At 34.2% G+C, this 18,967-nt stretch overlaps 1 protein-coding gene across 1 annotated transcript; it reads left to right on the top strand.

The window, feature by feature from the left end:
* Positions 1 to 830: 830 nt before the first annotated feature.
* On the top strand, positions 831 to 18,945 carry rigi (RNA sensor RIG-I). Its single transcript, XM_039679108.2, has 19 exons — positions 831 to 1,199; positions 2,428 to 2,559; positions 3,065 to 3,246; positions 4,128 to 4,272; positions 5,421 to 5,591; positions 6,272 to 6,370; positions 6,751 to 6,910; positions 6,995 to 7,241; positions 8,165 to 8,327; positions 8,703 to 8,804; positions 8,892 to 9,049; positions 9,403 to 9,538; positions 10,269 to 10,414; positions 11,790 to 11,886; positions 12,675 to 12,845; positions 13,886 to 14,031; positions 14,115 to 14,261; positions 16,250 to 16,411; positions 17,700 to 18,945. Exons 1-19 carry the CDS (start codon positions 1,094 to 1,096, stop codon positions 17,850 to 17,852), a joined length of 2,823 nt encoding a protein of 940 aa, XP_039535042.2. The 5' UTR covers positions 831 to 1,093; the 3' UTR covers positions 17,853 to 18,945.
* The last annotated feature ends 22 nt before the right edge of the window (positions 18,946 to 18,967 follow it).

The raw sequence follows: 18,967 nt of genomic DNA, 5'->3' as shown, positions 1-18,967 counted from the left end.
ATGCTGAATTTTGGGGTAAAAGCATATATATGTTGACAATGTTGTATTGACAACTCATCAATTAATGTCATCCTGTAATCTGAATAAATTGACATTTTTAAATAAACACGGACAAAAAACCTACTTGTAAGTTTTAGAGCTGGACGATGCGATGATATAACATTGATATTTGTGATCACCTGGTTTTAGACATGGCCTCTATGTTGATAAATAGTTCACGGGCAAATTTGCTTTATTTCCTCGGTGTCAAAATCAGTCACATTAAATGTCAGGAAACACTGGATGTCATTATCCAATATCATGTTTGGTAAGTGGTGAGGAAGTAGTTTTAACCAGGTTTTAACTGATAGTCGTTCAACCATAAATCCAGTCACGAAAAGGGAGTACGTTCCGGCGGGAAAGTGACGTCAAGGTTTGACGACGTACATAGGCTAGTTAGCGTAAGCTTTTGGATTATAGCTAAAACAAGCTATGTGATCAACAAAAGTGTGGTTATTCGCCATATTACCGATTTTAGGACTCTGTAACCTGTGATTAAAAAGTATGGGTACACATAATTTTGTACTTTTTATATCATTCAATTTAACTATGTTTATTTTTTTTAGGACAGATAATGTAGGAACCATAGCTTCAGACAGTGGAATTAAATCTCCACTCTTCTACATTTATTATCTCAATATATTATTATTATCAATGTTTTCCCAGGGATCATGAGCTTTTGAGGTGAAATTATCGTGGGAGTTCCCCTTTAAGGATATTGTGGATTTATTAGGAAAAGGGACACTTTTGATTTCGTTTTCGGTGAAATTCTCAATTGTTGTGCTTTTTGCAGCACTTAGGAACAGTGAGGAGTGTGTTGGCCGTGTCTTCATACTCGTGAGCTGACTAACAAGACACCATGGGCATCGTAGACGTTTTGAACTACAACTATAGACAGCTCATTAGATGTTGAGACGGCTGAGGTAATATTTCGCTTCCTTGTTTGTAGTTTCGCTTTTGTTTCTGGATCAGATGTCGTGAGCTCAGGCTCAGTCAGGACTTATAATCATGAGACAGTCTTCATCATAATCAGCGAGTCCTGTCACGAACAACCATGTACGAGCTGGAAAAGGAGAATTTGCGGCGCTCGAGCGATTATATCGCGAAGATTTTACGACCGTCACTTATCAAAACCTTCATGACGACGCACTTTGATAAAGGTGAGTTAATGAACGAATAGCAGCAGGTAATCTATAAAACCTGCAGAAACTTGTCATCTTAAAATATCCTTCGGTTGATATTTGATTAGAGTCCTATTGGATACTGTATATCAGAAATATATTTGTATTGTGTTTAATAATGTGTATTAAAGAGTGGCTGCAGGACTGTATTGACACCCTGAAAATACATTTTATGCCTGTATGATTGTTTTAACTTATTGGTGGTGATAAAAGCACTCCATAATATTATAAATCAAAATGTATATTTTATATTCGTTTAAATATTTAGATTTATTTTATTTTTCATTTATTTATTCTCTTATTATTACTTATTATACACTTTTTTCTAGGGCTGTGCAAAAATTAATTGCGATTAATCGCATCCAAAATAAAAGTCTGTGTTTACATAATATATTTGTGTGTGCTGCATATAATTATTTTGTATATATAAATACCTATGCATGCATGTATATATTTAAGAATTATTTGCGCTTATATTCTGTATAAATACATAATCTATATTATATAAATATAAATATTTTATATATAAATAACACATTTTCTTAAATATATACATGCATGTGTGTGTATTCATTTATACAAAATAATTAAATACAGCACACACAAATATATTATGTAAACACAGACTTTTATTTTTTGATGCGATTAATCGCAATTAATTTTTGCACAGCCCTACTTTTTTCTAAAGTTTTTCACAGACAAAAGTAATGTAAGAATGCTACAGAAAAAATATACTATAAATATCATACACAACATTTATTTTTATTATAGTTTTATTGATATTTCTAGGTTGTTTTTATTTTTAGATTTTAACGTTTCATGTTAATTAATTTCATTTAATTTTTGTTGATTTTTTTATATATATATTTCTTTTTTTGTTCAGTTAATAATTTTAAGTGCTTCAATTTATTGTATATTGTTTATTTCCAGGACAACATTCTAATTTTCATCTAGCTTAACTAATCATTTATTTTATTTCAGCTTTAATTACCTAAAAAAAAAGTAATACATTTTTGTAGTTTTGGTTAACAATAATAACCCTGATTCATGCTATATGGTAGTGAGTGGGACTTTTTTCGGATTGAACGGATTGTAAGATTGTAAGAAGATTTTAGTTTAATTTAAAAATGACTGGCCAATTCCATTCTGTGTAATTCTATTTTATTCTATTATTCTGTCTAATTCTATTTTATTCTATTCTGCACAGAGATGGTGGAAATCATTCTCTCTACCGAGGAGAAGTCTGTGACCTCCGCTGCCCAGATGTTGCTGGACCGGATGTGTTATCTAGAGGAAGAGGGCTGGTTTCAGGCCTTTCTGGATACCCTGTTCGCCTCAGGTGAGATCAGGAATTACAGGAGCAGCTGATAGATGCTATATTATTTACACTAAGTGAAAGTGGCACTATTTTGTGGCAGCACCTCATTGTATTGTAGCAGCACATTATAAAACATTATGCAATAACAACGTATTCAGTGTGTATGATATTTATACAAATGCTTTATTGGGACATTGACATTACCTACCTCCCCTAAAACTACCTGTTAAACAGTTTATTCCCACTATTAAATATCAGTTAGGCATGCCTTTTTTAAAAATAAAAGCTAACACCGAGGCTGATTTGCGATGAGTGACGGATTCGAACTAGGACCGGACACGTCAAAATAATTCCCCACAGGGGGACTTTAAAATCAGTGGAACGTTTCCATCGAGGAAAGGTTTTCCACACTAAAATGTTCTCCACGCTAAGAAAAAAATGGTTGTTTTTAAGAACTGACCATTGAAAGGTTCTTTGAGGAACCAAAAATGGTTCTGATGTGAAATCGCTGTGTGTGATGCTGTAGATTATACCGGTCTGCACAAGGCCATTAAGGAGTGGGACTTCAGCGAGTTAGAGGAACTGAAGGAGCACCAGATGCTCCTGGAGAGAATCGAACCATCGATCACCAAGCTCATAAAGCCCGGCGAGCTGCTCACACACATGAACGACTGTCTCAAGCTCAGGGAGTGTGAAGAGATCAAAGCGGTGAGTTTGCCTCTGTGGTTGAGGTGGTGTGAAGTACACTATATACACGACCAGACAAACGTTTTAGATCGGTAAGATCTTTAAAAAAAAGTCTCTTCTGCTCACCAAGGCTGCATTTATTTGATTAAAAATACAAAGAAACTGTAATATCGTGAAATTTAAATGAACTGTTTTCTGTTTGAATATATAGTAAAGTGTCATTTATTCCTGTGATCAAAGCTGAATTTATCATCATTGCTCCAGTCTTCAGTGTCACATGATCCTTCAGAAATCAAGGATGCTCTAGAAATATTTATGATTATTATCAATGTTAAACAGTTATTTACATTTTTATTTCAGGATTCTTTGCTGAATGGAGAGTTCAAAAGAACAGTGTTTATCTGAAATAGAAGCTTTTGTAACATTACTGACATTTGGGGTCAGTAAGAATTTGGTGGAAATAAATAAAATAAATACATACTTTTATTCATCAAGGATGCGTTAAATTGGTCAAAAAGTGGCATTAAAGACATTTGTAATGTTACAAAAGATTTTATTTCAGATAAATGCTGTTTTTCCTTTTTTTTATTCATCAAAGAATTCTGAAAAAAAAACTGTTTTCAACATTAATGTTTCTCGAGCATCAAATCATCATATTATGAAATTTAAAATTCATCTTTGATCACAGCAATAAATAGAAATAGAAATAGAAAATGTCATTTTTCAACTGTCACCTGAAAATTGTCAAAATATTTAACAATTTTTTTTTATCAATTAAATGTAGCCTTGGTGAGCAGAAGAGACTTCTTTAAAAAACAATAACAATACCTACCGATCCAAAACGTTTGACTGGTAGTGTATGAATGTTCCTCTCATTCTGTGTGTGTGTGTGTGTGTTACAGGTGCAAACCCAGAAAGGTTATATCGCTGCCAGTGAGAAACTGGTCGACACTCTCCTGCGCTCGGACAAACCGAACTGGTTTAAGGTGCTGAAGATGGCGCTGGACGCCTGCAACTGCGATCAGGCACTGGAGCTGCTGGAGTCCAGTAATACTGACGTTTTCGTACCTTTCTTTCATTTGTTGATTCATTTATCATCTATCAACACTACATTGGCCAAAGTTTTGGGACGCCTGCCTTTACATGCACATGAACTTTAATGCAGTGGTGGAGGAAGTGCTGAATCTCAGTACTTAAGTAAAAGTACAAATAAACAGATACATATTTACTTTAGTAAAAGTAGAAGTAACACAATGACAACCGTACTTAAGTAAAAAGTAAAAAGTACCTGATTTTAAATGTGCTTTAAGTATTAAAAGTAAAAGTACTTGCATAACAATTTATTCTCTTAATGTCTATTTTTTCTAATGATTAATAAACATTTAACTCGTTCCACCTAATACTCCTATAATGATGTTCAATAATTATGGGAAAAAATTGTTGTCACCATTTCTGAAACAAGCTTGCAATTAGGCGATATAAACCATGCTTATCCTAACTATATATTAATAACTATGTTTGGCAGTAAACGCGATTCATTTATGGTGTAATTCTGAACCTCTTGGCTTGCCATAATCCTAACCAAACGTATATTACACAAGGTGCGTTTCCTATGCACGTAAAAACTAATTTTCGCGTATAAATTGTACGATAAACACACTGCGTGCGAGACGCATTTAGTTGATGTATCTATGGCAACCAAACGTCACTGGTGAGACAAACGTGCAACGAACGGACGGTCAGATTACGTTTTGGCCGGGAAAAACTGATCAGAAAATGTAACAGAAGTTGTAGAAATGTAGTGGAGTAGAAAGTATAATAATTGCTGCAAAATGTAACAAAGTAAAAAGTATGCACTATTTATTCTACTTAAGTAAAGTAAAGATACGTGAAAAATGTACTTAAGTAAAGTAACAAAGTATTTGTACTTCGTTACATTCCACCACTGCTTTAATGAAATGATCCCGTTCTCAATCTTAATCTAAAGTAGGGTTTAATATGTAGTTTTGGCAATATAGTGTCTCTAACTGTCTCTATCTGTCCATCCATCCTTTTTTCAGTTCATTCATTTCTTCCATTTTTACATCCATTAGTGATCAAGCACTCATTCATCATATCCCCCATCAACAATATTGCTTGCATGCAATAGGGCGATCAGTTCTTTCTGTCTCATGATGATGATGTATGTCCTGCAGATGGAGGTGGTACGGCCTCAATGGTCTGCAGATCTGATGGGGAGGCGGATTCCATGACGACAGAAACCGTGACGTCAGTGAGTTTTACGTTCAGAGAGGAGGCTGAGAGTGAAGACATGCTGATGAGCACCAACAACATGACTGTCACAGAGACACCCAGCGAGTTCAAAGGTACACGGCCTGAGATCATCTGACCTAATCAGAGAATGTCTAATTGAAGAGAATTGGCACTGTCTGGTTACTTCCGGTTTCTGGACTGGCTGCAGTAACGCGTCTCCGTCCATGCGGGGGCGCTCGCGGTCGAGTGCAGAATGAATGGGAGTCAATGGGGTTTCAACCGCCAGAAATGCACTTTCCTCAGGATGTAATTTTTTGTCAAGTAATTTGAAAGTTGCATTCAAAAGGGAGGGCTAAGATAATACACTGCATTTTTAGGTTACAATTATCTGTTCTAAAAATCTGTTCAAAAATGTGATGACGTCACACAATAGCAGAATGCTAGCGCGTTCCAGCCAATAACGGCCTAACCTGTAAGAAATCAAAAGGACATAAGTACTCGTTCATTCGACTTTTGGCCTATAATCTACAGTATATTGAACTTGCGGAATCAACAATAACATCTATTTTTATTTAACGACAAGCAGGTGAAAGAGACACATTTAGCCGTTTAGCCCCATAGACTCCCATTCATTCTGCTCTCGCCCGTGATCACCCCCAGTGGAATTCTAATGGAACTGCAACCAGGATGACACACAACAGGGCTAATAGGAAGTGCCAAGGCTCTGTGTTAGACGGGCTCTGGCCATATCCTCAACGCTCTTGAGTTTGCTGACCTTTGACCCTCTTTGCAGGGGAATACATACGTTCAGGCGAGCGTAAGCTGAGGGAGTATCAGAAGGAGCTGACGGACGCTGCAGAGGGGCAAAACACCATCATCTGCGCCCCTACAGGTGCAAAATCTAAAAAAAAAAACATGTTTCTGAATGACATATCCTAGTGAGGACATGTAGATGGACAACAGAAGCGGTCCCAGCACTGAACCCTGAGGCACTCCAGTAGCTAGATGATGTAACTTAGATCTCACCCCTCCCTCCGTTACACCCATGCATCACTTTTTAATATCAAGTCACAACTCAATTCTACGGTGAAACATCAGACTTCTCTCAATCATTTAGTCAGCTGTAAATCCGCACGTTTCTCACATTCAGATCGCCTCCATTTTTAATGCAACGTCCACCTCTCAACATCACATCAAAAAATTAATAAATAAATATTTACTCTACCATTCAAAAGGTTTTTTTTTTTTGTGATAATTTTTTCTTTCCCTCAGGATGTGGAAAAACGATTGTGGCCGTGGCCATCTGTGAAAACCACCTGAAAAAGCGTCCCGGACGGGCAAAGATCGTGTTCTTGGCAACCAAGGTCGACGTCTATGAACAACAGTACAAGCTTTTCAAGGAACACTTTTCTATTACTGATCCCAACATCAAGTAAGGTCCAACACACTCACTCACACACACTCAGATGTCTCTCTCTCTGAAGCATGCGTGTGTGTGTGTGTATGTGTGCTGCAGGGTGACGGGTATGTGCGGTGATATGGCGCTGTCGGTGCGGCTGCTGATAGAGACTCATGATATCGTGGTTCTGACGGCCCAGATCCTGGTGAACGCTCTTCAGAGCGGAGAAGTGCCGTCACTGGACATGCTGTCACTCATCCTGCTGGACGAGTGTCACAACACCACGGGGAAACACCCGTACAACAACATCATGACCCGCTACCTGGACACCAAACTCAGCTCCAGCACACACTCTCTGCCTCAGGTGCCACAACACACCATTCACAAATCCTGTATTTATTAATTATTTATTTATATTTTTTTTTATTTGACTTTATTTTATTTTCAGAGGTACATGGGTGGCCAAGCTATTGCAGTCTATTCTATCCTACCCTTTTATATTGTTTGTTTATTTATTTAATTTACTTTTTTTTCTGTTGGCTAAATGTGTCAGTACTTTGCAGTAATTATGTTTAAAAAAAATTCGTTTAATTCGGGTTTTTTTTTGTAGGGTAAAGGTGTTTTAAAAGTGTTTCAATTATTTAAATGTATTTTATTTTAGAGGTGGATATATAGCCAAGCTGTTCTATTCTATCCTGTTTTTATTTTATTTTATTTTATTTTACTTTATTTTATTTTCAGAGGTTCATGGATGGCCAGGCTATTGCAGTCTATTCTATCCTACCCTTTTATATTGTTTATTTATTTATTTAATTAATTTTTTTCTGTTGGGTAAAGGTGAATAGATTGTCAGTCCATTGCAGTAATTATGTTTTTAAAAAAATTGTTTAATTTAGTTTTTTTGTTTGTTTTTTGTAGGGTAAAGGTGTTTTAAAAGTGTTTCAATTATTTAAATGTATTTTATTTTAGAGGTGGATGGATAGCCAAGCTATTCTATTCTATTCTATTCTATTTTATTCTATTCTATTTTTCTTATTTTATTTTATTTTATTTTATTTTTTATTTCATTTATTTTTATTTTTAGAGTTAGATAGATGACCAATCTATTGCAGTCTATTCTATTCTATCTTATCCTGTTTTATGTTTTATTTTATTTTATTTTATTAGAGCCCAGGCCCCGAGTTTTATATTTTATATTTTTTTAGTTTTCTATTCTTTTGAGTTCTATTGTATTCTATTCCAATGTAATATTCTTTGCTGATTGTTTTATAACTCCACCTGTCTCAGATCGTGGGCCTGACGGCATCGGTTGGCATCGGTACGTTCAAGGACAGAACGGAGGCAGAGAACAATATCTTACAGCTCTGTGCCAACCTGGACACCAGGGTCATCGCCACGGTTACCAAACACCTGGATGAGCTCAGGACGTTTGTGCACACACCTGAGAAAGGTCAGGATTCACAGAAAAACACACATACAAACTTACCTATGAGACATTATTATTTATTTTGTTAACATTTTGCAAGTAACAACAATTAACATTCATGAAATTAACATAAATCCTACTGACATTAGAAATTAACTATGAGTTGAGCAATTGACTTTGTATGAGGGACATCAAATATTGACATCTAAACAGATAATACATAAAATTATTAAATAATTAGGAAAACAACATATAGAAATATAAAGAAAGACAAATAAATACATTTGGATTACTTTCGTTTTGACTCAAGTAGGGGCTTAGAAAGATCTATAAATATGGTAATCTTATATAATATCTGGTGTATAACACACGATTATTAATCATGCCTGTGTGTGTCAGAATTTTTTGATGTTCCTCGGCACACCTGTGACCCGTTCATCAGAATCATCGAGAACATCATGAGGAACATCGAGCATCTGGCGAAGAACACCTACAACATCGGTACGCGACCCGTACCTAAATACACATGCTGTAAACAAACACTAATTAACACTGTAACTCACACACACACGTGTCTCTGTGTCTCAGAGAGCCTGTCGAACATCCAGAACTGCGAGTACGGCTCTCAGAAATACGAGCAGTGGATCGTCTCGGTTCAGAAGAGCTGCAAAGTCATAGTCATGAAGAACACAGACGAGGAGAGACGAATCTGCAGAGATCTCTACAACTACACTGAACACCTGCGGGTGAGACACACACACACACAGACAGAGTGATAGACAGATAGACAGACAAATAGATAGACAAAGTGATAGACAGACTGATGGACGGATAGATAGATAGATAGATAGATAGATAGATAGATAGATAGATAGATAGATAGATAGATAGATAGATAGATAGATAGATAGATAGATAGATAGATAGACGGACGGACGGACGGACGGACGGACGGACGGACGGACAGATAGACAGACGGACAGACAAACAGATAGATAGACAGACAGACAGACAGACAGATAGATAGACAGACAGATAGACGGACAGATGGATGGACAGATGGAGTAATCGATTCTGATGATTTTCTCTCCTCCTCCAGAAATATAACGATGCTCTGATCATTAATGAAGACGCTCGGACTAAAGATTCCCTCGATTTCCTGGACGGGTTTTTCGAGCAGGTCCGGAACGCCGGCTTCGACGAGACCGAGAGGAGACTCACCGCGCTCTACGACAGTAACACACTCTCAGCTTATTTACTTCTGCTTTATCAGCCGTGCCTCACACGCGTCTTCAGGTTCGCGTCGCAAAAAATGTTTAACGTCTAATGTTGAGAATTGAGTGTGTTAAACGGTGGATTATTTAGCATTGGCACTTGCAACACAAAGGTCATGGGTTCGATTCCCAGGGAAAGCAAGAACTGAGGACTGTTAAGAATGTAACAATTAACAATATAAGTCGCTTTGGATAAAAGCGTCTGCCAAAAATAAATGTAAATGGAAATATTTCCCACAACCCACTGCGCTTTGGAGGAAGAACTACAAACACGAGTAAAAAGTGTTAAAAACTACAAACATGGCGACCGATGGTGAGAGGTTCAGATAAAAGTTTGAGTGACTAATCAAAGTTTAACTTGATAGGAAAATATGTATTTCGTGTTATATTTAATCTTCATTAACAATATGGACTTGTTTAAAGATCTGTTTGCCGATTTAACTTTTAATTTAATTAATATGAGAAATCTCTTCATGAAGTGTGGAGGATTTTAACAGTGACAGGATGATTGACAGGCCAGTTTACTGCGACAGAGAGCACGTGAGAGTGTGTCCCAAAGCTTGTCGATACACACTCAAAAGTATGCACTATAATTTTTTTTTAGGTCGTAGTATAAGTATGCGTATTGAGACCCTGTGCCTCGGTTCAGTGTGTGTGTGTGTGTGTGTGTGTGTGTGTGTCCCTGATGCAGGTCAGCGCCCGCAGTTGCTGTTTTTGGCCACTGAGGGGCAGCAGAACCCCAAACTAGAGGAGCTGAGGTTCATCCTGGAGGAAGAGTATCACAACAACGATCAGACCCGCACCGTCCTGTTCGTCAGGACCCGAGCCCTCGCCGACGTGAGTGAAATAAACCTTAAAAGCTAGCCATCTAATCTAATTCTTCAAAACCGGTTCTAACATTTTAAAAGTCCAATACATCAATATCTGTGGCTAAAAGGGGCCAAGTCATGTGACTCCTGCAAATAATGGCCTGAGGCCGGTTGCATAAACTTATAATTGCATAAATTATAATTTGTATAAACTAAAAGTTAGTCTTCTAATTTTGTTCTTGAAGACAGGGCAGTTATATAAACTTAGACTGTGTGTTAATAACTAGTAGTGAGACAAGTGGTGGTCTGTCTTACGTTTGTTACGTTTGTTGGTGAATCTGACTTTAAAATGTTAGAACCGGTCTTGAAGAAAATAATTAGATGGCTAATTTTTAATACTAGTCTAAGAAGTTTATAAGAACTGGCCACTGCTCCTAATTTTTTTAAGTCAGTTTTATAAAAAGAGAGATTGTTGTGACCTCTTGAGTAATTTCTAGTTGGTCAAATTAGTTGTTTAAGTTGTACTTAAGATGTAAGTAATGTATCAAACTGTAGATCCTTTGTACACTCTATTAACATCTTGTAAGTAAATGTTAATAAAAACAAATCTAAAAAAAAAAAAAAGTGATGTCCCTGGCCTAGGAAAATTTACATCTTTACTCTTATTCAAATATTAATTAAAAGTTTGTTAAATTTTGTAAGCATATTGTGTAGTTGTACTTGGAGTAAATTATTTTATTTGAATTATTATTTTATTTTATTGTGAAAATGCAAATGAAACATGCCAAATTTTGCTGATTTAAATTTGGCAAGGCTGTAATAATAAAAATAAATATGAACACATGCAAAAACAAGAGAGAACCAACAAAATATTAATAAATGATTATGTTGTAGTCAAAAAAAAAATAAATAAAAATTAGTTGTTTAAGTTTATGCAACCGGTTTCAAAGAGAGAGCTTAGATTACGCCATGATTAGGCATTTAACTAGCTTTGGTAACACTTTACAATTAGGTTTATTAGTTAATATTAGATAATGTATTAACTAACATGAATAAACGATGAGCAATGCATTTGTCACAGTATTTAATAATCTGCAAAAGAAAATAATAATAATAAATAAAGCTGTTCATTGTGTGTTCATGTTAGTTTACAGTGCATTCACTAATGTTAACAAACACAACCTTTGATTTTAATAACGCATTAGTAAATGTTGAAATGAATATTAACTAAGAGTAATAAATTCTGTTGTAGTATTCTTATTTCTTAGTTCATGTTAACTAATGAACCTTACTGGAAAGTGCTCCCGAAAAAAGACATTAGTGGTGTGCCTCTGGAGACAGTATGATTCTTCTCCAAATGTGATTTGTGTGTGTGTGTGTGTGTGTGTTTACGCATATATAAGGCCATGAAGAAATGGATTGATGACACAGATTCCCTGAAGTTCCTGATGCCCGGAGTCCTGATAGGAAAAGAACGAAAATCCAACTTTAACGGCTCAGGTGGGAATCAAAAACACACACACACACACACACACATATATATATATATAGATCAATAAAGAGCTCAAACATATAAAAACTTCTAAAATAAAGCCAGATGATATGTTTGAAAATGAAGAAATTAAGAATGAATAAAATATTAGAGTTGTACTATAAAATAAAACACGTATTATTATAAAACATTATGATATTTCTTAATTTGTTGAATATTTTAATTTAATATATTTTATAATTGATATTTAGTAATTTTACAGTACAATTATTACTTTGATTTATATTGTCATTGATAAATAATCACAATTGTCTGGCCAAATTGTGCAGCCCTGAAATCAGGCACTTTTCTTTCTTTCATATCAAAATTTGAGCACACACACTTTGAGTATTAAAATGTATTAAAATATGACAGCTCAATGTATTAAAATTTATTAAAGTATTAGTATTAAGTGTTTTGTTTACTAATTTATGGATATCATTTTTATATTACTGTTTCCATTTCAAGTTTTAAGTTATTGTTGTTTTAATGCTTCTTTAATATGTCATTGTAGCTTTTAGTTCTTCATCTCAGTACTGAACAGTTCTAACCCTAACTGATCGAGTAGTTTAGCTTTCCATTTCTTAAACGTCCATGAACTGTTGCCAAACTTATAATAACTGCCTAGAAACATAATAATAATGAAACACACTCGCCAAATTGGGGTTATAACTGTTGCCAAACATAAAACGATATCTAATAATCTCATGGACTCTTGAGCGCTGTCCACTTGAAATGTGAGTAATCTGTGCCACAGTGATGACTCCGACCAATAAGAAGGGTGTGTTGGACTCGTTCAAGAGCTCAGATCAGAGTAAGATACTCATCGCCACCTCGGTCGCTGATGAAGGCATCGATATCCCACAATGCAACCTGGTTCTGATGTACGAGTACGTGGGTAACGTGGTGAAGATGGTGCAAGTTCGAGGTAACAAACATTTACACTCTTTCACACTCGTATAAACACATTGTGTGTGTGTGTGTGTGATGGGCAGGTTTAGGTTTAGTGTAGGGGATAGAAAATACAGTTTTTACAGTATAAAAATCATGATGGCTAATAGGCTTGCCGCGATAGACGGTGTTGACGGTGTTACCGGTTTTAAGCCCCATCACCGGTGACATCACTTTCCCACCGTGACACCGCGATGTCTTGACTTTTTTTTTAAAGTATTCGTTTTTGCTAAAATATTTATTTGAATTAATTAAAAAAATAATAATTTTCAATAATTTAGTTCAGAAGAGAGCATTATAATTAAAAATGAACTGGAAAAATGAACATCAGTATTCCATTTCGCACGTGTGGAGACGAGAACGAGTCAAATTACAGAAAAGCAAGATAATGGCGGGAGATTTGGTGTCAAATCGCAATGCAAAAGCGTTTTTTTTTTTGTCCATTCCAGCAATTGACGCTTATTTCGAAAGTGAAAGTATGTCATTTATGTAGGCTAAGGTCCTTTTTGAAGTTTTTATTTTATATTCGTCTCTTTTTAATGGGTTTTATCTTATTTAAACTTTGTGTAGTTTATTTAGGCCTATTTTGTTTTCTTATTCGTTAATAAACGTTTTATGTTCTTATTTGTTTGGGCCCACAGTTTGCCGATTTTCACTTTTTCTCAGCCAATGCATGGGGTTATTTTTATGCGTTCGTTATGCTAATAAATGTTCCGTCTATATTTTATTCGTTCGTTATGCTAATAAAAGTTCTGTCTATAAATAAACGTTTTATTATCAGCGAGTTGTTTGTTTGTCCGTTCAAGAAATTGACGCTGAATTGCCAATTGACGCTTATTTCGAAAGTGAAAGTATAACGCGCACGCATTTAAAAGCTATTTAACCCCCCCGTCCTCCACGGTGACACCGGGATTACCGGTGTTGTCGATTAACCGGTGGGAAATTTTCCTCACCGCGGCAACCCTAATGCCTAATGTTTTAGTTTTGCAAAACAAACCTCCGAGTGTGTGTGTGTAGGTCGCGGCCGTGCGCAGGGCAGTCGGTGTTTCCTGATCTCCAGTAATAAGGATCGCATCATGAAGGAGAAAATGAACGTGCTGAAGGAGAAGCTGGTGGAGGAGGCGATCGTGGAGCTGCAGAAACTCCCTGAACTCAGTTACAAGGTTCTGCACTTTCACTGCATGTTTTAAACATCAGCTGTGTGACGCCCATCGCTTCATCTGTGTGTGTGTGTGTGTGTGTTCAGGTGGACAGGTTGCAGAGAGAAGATAAGGCCCGGAGGGATCATGTCAGCGCCAGTCCCCAAAAACCCAAAAAACAAGGCAGTTATCGGCTCCTCTGTGCAAAGTGCAAGACGTTCGCGTGTTCGAGTGACGACCTCAGAGTCGTGCAGGTCGGCCTTCATCATTCAACACATCACCACATTAATACAGAGGGGGCAGCACTATACATTGATATACATGTGAAATCGTGATGTGTGTGATTATCAAATCACAAATGCACTGCATGAGGGAAGCGGGGAAAGTACGATCGTCTCATAACAGTAATAATATATTTCTCTTCATTTTTAACTATTAGTTCGAAATACTAAAATAAATTTCTCTTCATTTTTAACAATTAGTTCGAAATACTAAAACAAAATACTTCAACTATCTGTCACCCCCCTTTTTGATAATTGACATTAAAATGCACTATACAAACTTAAATGGTTGTAATTCAAGAATTTGAATATATACCCAAGTTTGGTCTTGTTTTAAAGAAAACAATCAGCAGATTATTACTGAAGTGAAAGCACTTCAAAAAATTAAAGTATAAAAAAGTTATGGAAGTTAGAATTTACAGTAAATCAAAAATTAATGTATTAATAATTTTTTTTTAATATAAAATAAATATTTTACAGAATATTTTTACTATAAAATTACTATAAAATGAAAGCTATATATCTAACCAAGTTGTGTTCCAAATTTAAAGTTGATATCACAAATTTTGAAGTTCCCATGAGATTCTGTTTAGGCGTTATACCAAAAATAGCCACCGGGTGCCATTGAATTCCATTGAATTGAATTGTATGCATTCTGCCATAACAAATTAATAAATTTCTATCCAAATATCGCTTCTGTCACTAAATATGGAACCTTGAGACTCAGACCTTTCTGACAATATGTGTTTTGGCAAGATTAGAAAAGGTTTTGATAATAAATTATGAAAGATGATGCCCAAAAGGGGAGGGGCCTAATAAAAAATACTGTTTCTATGGTAACGCAACGTCCAATTTCAAAACAGTTTTCACAGAATGAATTCTGAGTTCGTAAGCTTTCAAATGATAATCTAATTTATGATAACTACTAAAATATGTGATATAATAATAAAAAAAAATTATATATATATATAATATATTATACTTTTTAGAGGACTTCTTACCTTACTTTTTAAAATATAATTTTATCTTTTTTCTATTGACAAATACTAATTATGTTTTATTATGAACTTTTAGCACTAAAAACCAAAGTTTCAATTATTAAAAGTGTGTGCGTCAACTTTTTGTGACAAAGGTCAGAAACTCCTGTAATGACGTTGATTTATTTTGAGGCGCACTCTTGTCATAAATTCATATATTACTGTTCATTCATAATTTGTAAAAAAAAAAAAAAAAAACAGACCTAAAATATCTATTTAGGAGTCTTAGACCTTTCCAACGATATATAGTTTGTCATGACTAGATTAGGATTTAATAGTAATATAGTGAAGTAAATTTAGATTAAACCACAGGCTTAAACAACTTATATTAAAAACAACTTATTTAAAAAAAACAACTTATATTAAAAAAAAATCTTCCAACTTTTTAAAATACTTATCTAAAAATAACTTTAAACTTAAAGCTTTTCAAACTACTTATCTTAAATATAAACAACCCAATTCACACTCCAAAAAAATGAAATGCTTAATTTGCCTGCGTGTGCGGTCACATGTGACGATTAACCAGCACTAACAAACCATAAACATGTGATTGTTCATTTAGTTCTTAAAACTTAAAATCTCATAGGGAATTCAAGTTAATATTTTATATATTGTTATTATTATTATATATATTTTTATATATTTTTTATTTTTATATACATATATATATATATATATTTTTTTTTCTTATATGTGGAGAGTTTTCATGGCATCTGTTTGTATATAGTTCGTGAGCTTTGATTTGTATCTGGTATGTTAACTTAAAATAAAAAATATTGATCACAAAAAAATTCTGATTGAGAAAATCTTCACGCCACTTTTCAGAGCCATAAACGCCGTGTCCCCGGTTTTACTGAGGATGTGTTCATTTTAGGAGCATGTTTCTGTCTGTGTATCATCTTTCTCACACTGTCTGTCCCGCAGAAGTCTCATCACATCGCTCTGGATCGCTCCATGTTCGAGCGCTTTACAACTTTTCCTCATAAGAAACCAATATCCTTCGATAACTTCACTAAGAATAAGAAGATGCTCTGTGGCGACTGCAAACACGACTGGGGTCTCATCGCCTCTTACCTCACCATCCAGGTAACACACACCTGTCAACTCTTTCTGCTTCTGTTATCTTACTGTCATTGAGTTGCTTTTATAGATTTTGTTAATATTTTGAATTAGGTTTTATTTTTATAATTCCTGTTTTAATTTTTTAATTTTTTAGTTTCTGTAATATTCTAGTTTTTGCAATGTTTTTAACATGTCTGTATATTTTTTAACTCACGCTAATCTACAGTTAGAACTGTTGCCTAGCTGAAATAAAAATACATTTGAGTTATTTTTATAGTGTCATTACAAATAATGTTTTTTTGTTAATATTTTGAATCAGATTTCATTTTTCATTCAAAGTTTTAGTAATTTGCTTGTAATTTTTATTTGTGTTTTAATGTGTCTGAGTTTTTAGTTTTAGGGGGTTTTTTTTGTTTTAGATTTTCAGCAGTGTTATTGTCAAGACTATTATAGTTTTTTGTCAATATTTTGATTTAGAATTTTGTATGTTTTGATCTTTAAGTTTTAGTAATTTGTTGTTTTTTATATTTTACATTTTTAACATGTCAGTATAGTTTAAAGGGATATTCTCATTGACGGACCAGAAACTGTTTGGTTAATGATATTCTTCTAAATATCAGAAAATCGGCTGAATGGATTCGAAAACGGTAAAACTCAACTGTTTAACTCTGGGGGAGTTGTAAAATGACATTTCACAAAATTTTCCCCCAAAAATTCCCTTTAAGAGTATCCCTTTAAGTTTTAGTTACTTTAGTACTTGCAACTCACACTAAACTAGAAACACTAAACACAAAACAATTATAAATGTTGCCTAGCTGAAATAAAACAAGTTTTAGTTATTTTCATATGTATCATTGAGATAATATTATGGTTTTTGTTCATATTTTGAATGAGGTTTATTTTAATATTTAAATTCAAGTTTTTGTCATTCTTGTTGTGTGTGTGTTTATAATGTTATTTAGTTTATTTATTTTTAAATATGTCAGTTTAGTTGTTGTTTTTTAGTTTGAGTTACTTTTCAACAAAATAAAAGTTTTAGTTATTTTGCCTTTTTTTAAATGTCTGAAATAAAATAAATCATATTAGCTTATATAATTGGTTAGTATAATTATTATAAGTTAAATACTAACCCTGATTCTGAGAAGATGAAACTGAAATTAAAAACCATCTTGAACAGATATATTATATAAATCTTAAACATCTAAAAACTAAAGGTCTAGCAGGACTCAATTGGCCTCTGGGGTTAAGTGTGTTGAGCGTTGATCAGTATCGGACCATAAACGAATGTATTGTTGTTGTGTTGTGACTCCAGGACCTGCCGCTGTTGAAGATCGAGAGTTTCGTGGTGCAGGATAGTGTCACTGAAGAGCAGTTTTACTTCAGGAAGTGGTGTAATGTGACGTTTGCCATCCAAGAGTTCGACATGAAGGAGATCACGCCTCAAACATGGCCGCTGAGAGACTGAGGACGGCAAACAACACATTTTACGCTTAAATACTTCTTATCTCACTCTAAATTTGAATTCCAAGTACTTTTTTTTATATTTATATATATATATATATATAATTTGATTGTGTAATCCACAATCCATACAATGCTTTTCTTACTTTACTATTTCTGTCTTGTTTCCAGTCCAAATATTTAAAAATTCTTAAATCAAGATGGATTTACTAGATGAGTAAAATGACAAGATATATTGAGTCTTGTCTTCTGGGAAATATATAAAACTTAAGTGAGTTTTTGCTTAAAAAAAAGCAAAATGGGATAAGAATAATCTTAACAATATTATTTTTCTTGCCCCATTGGCAGATCATTTTGCTTGTTAGCAAAAAATCATTTAATTTTTATTTATTTCCCCAGAAAACAATATGTCATTTTACTCATCTAGTAAATGCATCTTGATTTAAGAAATGTTTGATATTTGGACTGGAAACAAGACATGAGAAAAGCATGTTTCTCTTTATAACCCAACACAAACATATAGATCTATATATAAATATAGAATTAGTCTTTGTGTTGATGTTACATGTTGAGCTTGATTGCAAAAGTCTTGTCTAATAATAAGGCAACAGTTTTTATTTTTTATGTGTATTTTAACATTTCAATTTAAACTCGGACAGGACGATTTTCCTGGTAAATTCTACTGATTAATTAGACATGACTATTATTTTAAAAAACATAATAGCTGATAATGAAATTATGTGATATGAATGATACATTTTATGTCAACTGAAGCTTAATAAAATAAAAGAATGCATGTCATTAAAATATTAAGTATTTTCTGTAAAAAACAAACTAGAGCCTATTTTAGAACCATTTTTTTATTTAACCACTTATATATATATATATATATATATATTATAGATAGATAGATGGATGGATGGATACGATAGATAGATAGATCTGTGATTGTGATGTTTAAATCAATTAAACACAATTTTTATATGTAATTGTCAGTACGGTTAGACAACACATTTATATTATTGTTTTTTATGCATCATATGATGAAACTGCTCTTAAACTCTGATAGGCCTCTGTAAAAATCATCATATTAGAAAGATTCAGAATAATTTACGAAAA

This window comes from Pimephales promelas, chromosome 20 (assembly GCF_988280905.1).
Source record: "Pimephales promelas chromosome 20, fPimPro1.hap1.1, whole genome shotgun sequence".
Taxonomy (NCBI): Eukaryota; Metazoa; Chordata; class Actinopteri; order Cypriniformes; family Leuciscidae; genus Pimephales; species Pimephales promelas.
Note: the sequence above shows the minus strand (reverse complement) of the source record. Positions and strands in the feature narration are given on the sequence as shown.